Source organism: Clavelina lepadiformis, chromosome 6 (genome assembly GCF_947623445.1).
Source record: "Clavelina lepadiformis chromosome 6, kaClaLepa1.1, whole genome shotgun sequence".
NCBI lineage: Eukaryota > Metazoa > Chordata > Ascidiacea > Aplousobranchia > Clavelinidae > Clavelina > Clavelina lepadiformis.
The window spans coordinates 8,405,782-8,413,341 of record NC_135245.1 but is presented as its reverse complement, the minus strand read 5'-3'; the positions used below and the strand labels follow the sequence as shown (position 1 = coordinate 8,413,341).

Here is a 7,560-nt window from a genome sequence, read left to right as displayed (position 1 = left end):
CGTTCTAGGCATCCGACTGTAAAGATTTCGCTTAGGTGAATAGCATGTGAATTTCTCTACGTAATGAAGAAAAAAATTTGAAAATATGTTCTTTGAATCCTAGGCACCGGTCTTGTTCGATATGACGTTTGGATACGTGGTCAGCGAAGTATGCAACGTAAAATGCGTAAGAGTTTGCGTGATTCCTGCATGCTGTAACGCATGTGAATGTAGTAATTCGGTTTGTATTTACTTCTAGTTGGATTATTTTAAACTTTGTTTGACATGCCAAACAAAATTAGCCTGTGTATGCCCCACAGATTATATGCAAATTCTTATGCATTTTATGTTGCGCTGACCAAATCCAGATGCCATGCCGTAGAAGTCCAGTGCGTAGGATTTGGAACCGCTGTAAAATAAGAACTAAGCAACATATTTTTGAAAGTTTTTCTTTATTGCGTAAAGGAATTCATATGCTACTCACCTGAGCAAAACTGTTACAATCCGATTCCTAAAACGTGTGCAATTCAAAAACTAAGAATTCAATTCACAACAATTCAAAGAACTAAAGTGGGTCAACAATTTGCATTGTTAAATATAGGCGATTGAAAAAGTTGTACCACCCCGACAGGAACTCAGAAAGGGTCTATTGGGCCGGCCTATACCCCATATTGGAAAGTTTGGTACCTGTACGCATTAAATTCATCAACTTGCTCGCCAAATATTTTACTCATGTCGATTTATAGTAAACAAACAAAGAAAAACTGATTGTTAGAACGCCAATTTATAATTTTAATAAACAAAGAATTAGGGCTTTAGTGCATGCCATCACGCCAAAAAGTGCATCTTTGCATGCACGATTTCTCTTCAAAAACTATACCTAGGTTTATACCTATAAGAAATCTTCATACTAACAAAAATAAGGCAATGTATACATTCAGCAATACACAAGTGCAGATAATACATTATTTCCAAATCAGTATATTGCCTTAAGTTCAGCATGGTTTTTGTACTGAACCAGTGTATTGAAATTTTGACCGGTTTGGCGTCAGCATCAATTTTCTTCTGTTCGGCTTCCGCACCAGTTTTCTGATGCAGAATTGCCGTTTTGCCCTATATTCTATAATACAATTACTACGTTGGGTTGGTGCAATTTTTGGCAGTACACTTACTGGCATCTTCTGGCGCACTGAAAGCAAACTTTTCAGTAGGTAGAAACCAAATTGGTTTAAACCATATTTTATGATGCTTTGTAAGCTATTAAGTCAGTTTCAGGGTAATGTCCATTTCGTAACTGCAAGAAAACTTGCTGTAATTCAAATCACTTTGTAAAAGCTTAGTGATTTAAACTTGTCTTATGATTTTTTGTCAACTTAGGTCAAAAAGTTTAAATTTTTCAAGGACATCACCAGGCACCTAACATGTTCCCATGCAAATCCAAGTATTCTGCCATTTGTTTTAGATTATTAATTTCCGTAGAAATCACCTAGAGTGACATCTGAAGGAACTTCTGAAAAAGTGTCACTGTTAGCGATTAAAGCAAAAGCCAGTATTTTATTATGCTTTGTTTAGTTTCAAGATAATTTGTTTCCAAATGATATATACATTATGTTTTCGTCGGGTAGGTTTATTTTGGTGTTTTATTTTTGGATGATGTAAAGGTGCTAAATGTAAAAAAAAACTTACCAATTCTAAGGACATTTAATTTACTTATCTACTTACATTAAATTACAGTTAGTGCACATAATTAGTTTGACGTAAAGTCATGTACCAGAAACATTTACGTTGCATTGTAGCATGTCAAACAAAGTTGCAAAGTAGTGTATTTCATATTTTTATGCAGGTTCTTCAAATGGCGCGAGAGAAAACTTAAACATTATTTATGACTAAATTACAAAGTTATTTCAAGGCAAAGGCAATAAAGGGAATTGTTTAATGAATTTTTTATTCAATACAAAAGTACACGTATAACCTTATGTGTTAAAAAATGTTAACATCTCCCACAGATTGACTTTGTGGTCTAACTATAAAGTTTTGCTTTTGGTTGGAAAGCTTGTTTTTACAGTAATACTGTTGTTTATGATTGAGTACTGATTGCACTGTGCCACCATTCAGCTATGGGAATGGTATAATTGGTGAGAGGATTTCTTTGACCTACTCATATTGATACCATACTTCGTTACTGATCATGGCTCCAACAGTTCAAAATCAGGGCCAAAGGTCATCAGATGATAAACGCAGGTTGGTATAAAAAAGTATTTAGCGAAATTGTTCACTGTCATAATCAGTAGGGTAAACAGTTGTACTAGTCAGGAGATTTGTTGCATATTATAAAAATAGCTTTTAGGTGTTTTGTAAGAGCTGATAAAAGTGGGACCTTGGCGTTTTTGGGTAAATATGTAATTAATTATTTTAAACTAAATGTCCAGACCAGCGCCCGGGCGTTCCTACATTGATTCACCTAACATCCATGTCATGCAATCAAAACAACTGGAGAAAAAAAACTTTTTTTTGGTATCTAGCGAAACGTACTATAGATTTTTAAGAACAAAACAATTGTGTAAAAAGCATTAGTACATATCTAGTTGGGTAATTCACAGGTCTTATACAATGTACTGGCTCCATATCTCGCAAATAGACAACCTTGAATGCCATGGAGTAAACATTGAAACTTGTTTTGAAATAAACTAATATTGCATAAAACATTTTAGGTTAGATGTAAAACTTTATGATTCCGCATGCTATAGATTACAAGCAAGGGTTCCTTGACAAAAATAACTGCCTGTTTTTACCAACTGGCTGCATGACTTATTTTTTGTGAAATAGTCCCTTCAAACAAAATGTATGCTTTGTATTTTTTCTAGTTAGCCAAGATTAATATGTAGTTTTGGTGGAAAGACAAAATGTGTTTGGAGTGGAATAAAAAATAATCTGGCTATTATTGTTTTGCTGAGAATTCAAAACAATTGTTGTTGGGAAAAACTCAAGAAACTAACCCAAAGTTATCTGAAGCTTATATACTGATATAAGTCTTACCTTAATTTGTTTCTAGTTCTTCCAATACAAGTGAATTGCCATTATAGGCAAACTTTATTGCGCCTGTATATGGTAACCATTATCTTGTAAAATAATCTCTCTCATCAATAGAAGTCAAATAAAAATGCAATTTATGCTGCACTATTAAATGTCAATATCCGTTGTGTAATTACAACTTCATAGCTTGTGCCACACAAATTAATCAGGCATTTTTTTCAGGGGTGTTGAGAAAGCAAGTGGTCTTGTAACTAGAGTGAAGTACTCCAATGCATTACCTGACATACCCTTTGATCCAAAATTTATCCGCTATCCATTTGATGCCAACAGGTTTGTCAGATGTAACCAACAGGATTCTTTTTTCAGACTAGAATTATGACACTGTAAATAGCTGATATTATTTTCAATGGATAATTATTTAACACGCAACATGTTCTAGGTACACATGATAATAAGTAGTAACTGTTATTTTCAAAGGTTCGTTGAATACAAGCCCACGTCACTAGAGAAACTTCACAAGACTGAATTGCACACTGATCATGACTTGGGTGTTGTAATTGATTTGATTAATCCAGAAACATACAAAGTTGGTTGCAACGATTATTACAGAACTATCATAACCAGGAATATCACGATAGCGATGGCATATTTGTAGCATTTATTTATTAAACAACAAAGATAATTTACGATTTGAGCTTCTTAGATAGATACCCATTCTTCATGGCTGGATCCAGCAGATGAAACTTTATTAGAAGAAGACCTGCCGGCTCCGCAAGACTCAAAGAGGTTATATTGCTTAGTGCCTTAATCTATAACTTTTGAGTGTTTGCGGAAACTAGAAGTCAAAGGTTTTGATAGTTAAACGATGACATATTTATGGCAGATCAAAGCAACATAGCTTGAATGTTTCCTGGTTGCGGAGAAGTGAATACATCTCACAAGAATTTAATCGATATGGAGTTAAGCCCGTTAATATTGAAACTAGGTAAATTAGTTATAAACATTTTATATGTTCAGTTGTTATGTGTTGCTATGCCTACTAATTAACACTTTTCACATACTAACATTACCTACTTGTAGATTCTGCTTGTTTACAATCTATATGTCCCATTATTCAGGATTGGTGCTGGTGCGAAAGAACTCTTTAATCAAGAGGATCTTTATAAGGACAGGGATGGTCAAATTGCTGCTATCCAAAAAACGTTTGAAGATACCAAAAACGAAATTTCTAAACACTATAGCAAACCTAATGTGTATCCAGTGGAAGAACTTCCTATTTATCCTGATATGAAGGTGATGTATTTAATTACCGCCCTATCGTATTAGGATTGTATATAAATAAGTTTAGATGTTATAATTATTTGTGGTTTTGCAGATGTGGCAACACCCCAGTGCTCAAGTTATATTTGACACCGATCCAGCTGTACCTGGTAAGCCTGCTCCTGAGCAGGATGAAGAAATGTCACAAGCAATGATAAGGTGCAACTTTTCATTCTGAAGCTCCTGTTTGATTTTGTGGTTTCATGCATTAAAAACGTGATGTTATGTTTGTATCTCCGATAGATGCACAGCACATGCTTAAAATTTGTTTTCACTTCTGAGTTGGGCAATTCCCACAAGAAATTGCTCCAATAAAAAGTGTGTTTCTATTCCTATGAGAAATTGAAGTTTAAACTATTTTTGTTTGATTTTTCAGAGGTATGGTAGATGAAGAAGGTGATCAGTTTGTTGCCTACTTTCTCCCAACATCTGAAACTAGGAGAAAAAGAAGGTTGGATGTAGATGAAGCAATCGATTATAATCCAGAGGAAACCTATGATTATCGGTAATAACTGAACTTTTGCCTGGAATGTCATCATAATATCACAATTAGTAAAGTAATATTTGTATTGCATTCTGTTCCTGTAGTTCCTACAAGTTGTCGTTGTTATGTTGATGTGAAAATTATAATTGCTACGTGCACTTTTAGAAGTTAATATACTATACAAGTATACAACCTGGCACTAATGGCAAATGGTGTTGAATTGCACTCGAACACCTTGCATTTTGTTTTAAACTTTGATTGATATATATTTTAATGGTTGAAGTAGAAAAACTGAAATCTAAGAATTACTATTATGCATGTAAACAGGGCATATTAAATTTGAATTTTATACTTTATTTTTACAGTTTAGCACGAGAATACAATTGGAATGTGAAGAATAAAGCTTCTAAAGGATACGAGGAAAACTTTTATTTTGTATTCCGAGATGATGGTGTTTTTTACAATGAGCTTGAAACAAGGTTGTTTATATCTGAATTTTGTGTGTGATTGTAATTGTGTTGCAAGATTCTAAGTAAGTAGAAATTTTCTTGACATTAAGTTAAGCTTGACTTACGTTTGTGTAGGATCTTCGTGCTGGAATACCTATGATGTAAAAAGTATGATAACTATTATTTAACCACCTCTTAATTAAACTTTGCAGAGTTCGTCTAAGTAAACGACGTGCAAAAGGCGGTGGTGGTGTGCAATCAGCTACAAATGCTGTGCTAGCTGTAAAACATCGCCTGCTAAATGATCAAGAGATGGCAGCCCAAGAAATGAGAAAAGCTCAATTAGAACCTTTGGAACCAGATGATGAGGAAGAAGTAGAAGAAGAAACAGAGGTAAATATATAAATTCCTTTTGTTTTTTGGTTGTCTTGAAAAGCAGTGGACAGCATTTAAACTGATATGGTGTAAATATAGGCCAACGATGATGAAGAGAGTGACGGTGATGAAAATGACCAAAAAGGCGACATTGAAGAAGAGGAAAATGAAAATTCTGGTAAATATCTTGTGCATTTACTTGTTACTACAATTTGTATGTTTGTCTTGTATATTTGCGAGAGGTTTGTTTTGGAATGTGCTAACTTAACTCTACTTGAAAAGTGGACGAAGTTCAATCAGAAGATGAACCGGTCAGTGATCAAGAAGCCAAACAAGAAGAACATTCTGAACAAGAGAACAATGCCGAACATTCGTCAGATGATGATCAGCACGAGATTGATGAGGAGACTGAGAGAAGAAATGAAGAAGAGATCTTTGGATCAGGAAGTGACTTCTCTGATGATTCCAGTTAGTCTTCAGAAAATTTTGATTTTGCCCTGTGCTTTTACGTTGTCTTGCCCAACAAGATACGATGAGACGATAGCTTTGCATAACTTAGTGTATTTCTGAGATGTACTGCTATGTTAAACCTCGAGATGGAATTTTGATCATGCATAATGTTAGCAAACATTTCCGCTGAATATGAGGGTAACAACATGCATCACTCGTCAGCTGCTGTGGACAGACGTATACATCTGTTGCTGATATCTTTTGTTTGCAAATGTGTCTTGCTTAATGACTGCTTGCAATTACATTAAAATCACCATACTTGAAATACCCAGTGATTGATGCACCACAGTAAAGGATGATAATGTTAAACATTTGCCGCTATGCACAACATCAATCTGCAAAAGATGACTCCACATGAACCCTTAATGGTTAACTATTTGGTATATCGAAGTTGTCTATATAATTTCTGAAGGTTTATTGCTATGAGTATGACCGCTGCATTTACATTTGTCTTCTACAGATTGTATCTGAAAATAAAATATTTTACCTATAATACATAGAAACGGTAACCATGATGTTGCACTTGAGGGCATAATTTGTTGTGTAGTAACTCTTTTTAACTGGCTTTGTTGGAAAAAGTGTAAGTTTATCGAGTGAGTATGTATGTAAATTTCGCTTGGGTCAATGGGTACAATGCGAACCCATTAACTAAACTTAAATTTCACAACAAATGCTCACGTACTTTATTTTCATATTTGTAGAATTGCACATTACATAAAATCACCTACCTAGGGTAAAATTAAGCCAGGGGTCCTTAAACTGGAGGCGCGAGAGCTGACAAACTGTCTGTTCTATGAGCTATGTCTAAACATGCTTTCTTGTCTTCCGCTGTAGGTTTATTTTTACTGAAAATTTTAACGTGTGTCACAATGGCAATTGTATTTTTGAAATTTGGATACTGAAATACGTCAATTGTACGTCATAAGATTCCACCATTAGGCTGCTGCCTTTGTACCAAAACCGGAGTTCAACTTCAAACCATGCTATAATGCAGGCTACGGAGTAACAAGTGGCACACGTCCACCCAAGTAAGCAAAAAATGCATTGCTTATGCAGATGATATCAACTTCACCTTAAGGACGTTTACTCTGCAGAAAAACCTTTCTCTTTCTGGACGACTTTACCGAAGCATCCGGTTTATGTATAAACGTATCGAAAACGCAAGGCCTATTAAGTCACCCGCACATTGTATTATCTACTAACATGCCCCCGATCGAATGGACCCAAACGCACTTGAACATATTCGGTACCACACTCAGAAATACAACTTCGGACTTAGCTTGGACCGAGGCCTTACGGAAGCTGAAAGCTGTTGTTTTGCGTCTTAAATCATTTCCCACAACTTTAGACGCCAAGAGCAATCTAGTTAAAACCAAGATTTTACCTATCAATTTGCACAACGGCTTTTCC

The 7,560-nt window shown here is 35.1% G+C and overlaps 1 protein-coding gene across 1 annotated transcript; it reads left to right on the top strand.

Annotated features, from left to right (window-relative positions):
- The first annotated feature begins 1,954 nt into the window (after positions 1-1,954).
- LOC143462362 (RNA polymerase II-associated factor 1 homolog) lies at positions 1,955-6,659 on the top strand. The gene is made up of 12 exons (XM_076960495.1): positions 1,955-2,220; positions 3,235-3,342; positions 3,490-3,598; positions 3,716-3,798; positions 3,896-3,997; positions 4,131-4,305; positions 4,388-4,491; positions 4,709-4,837; positions 5,182-5,295; positions 5,478-5,658; positions 5,740-5,818; positions 5,923-6,659. Exons 1-12 carry the CDS (start codon positions 2,168-2,170, stop codon positions 6,111-6,113), a joined length of 1,428 nt encoding a protein of 475 aa, XP_076816610.1. The 5' UTR covers positions 1,955-2,167; the 3' UTR covers positions 6,114-6,659.
- Positions 6,660-7,560: the final 901 nt, after the last annotated feature.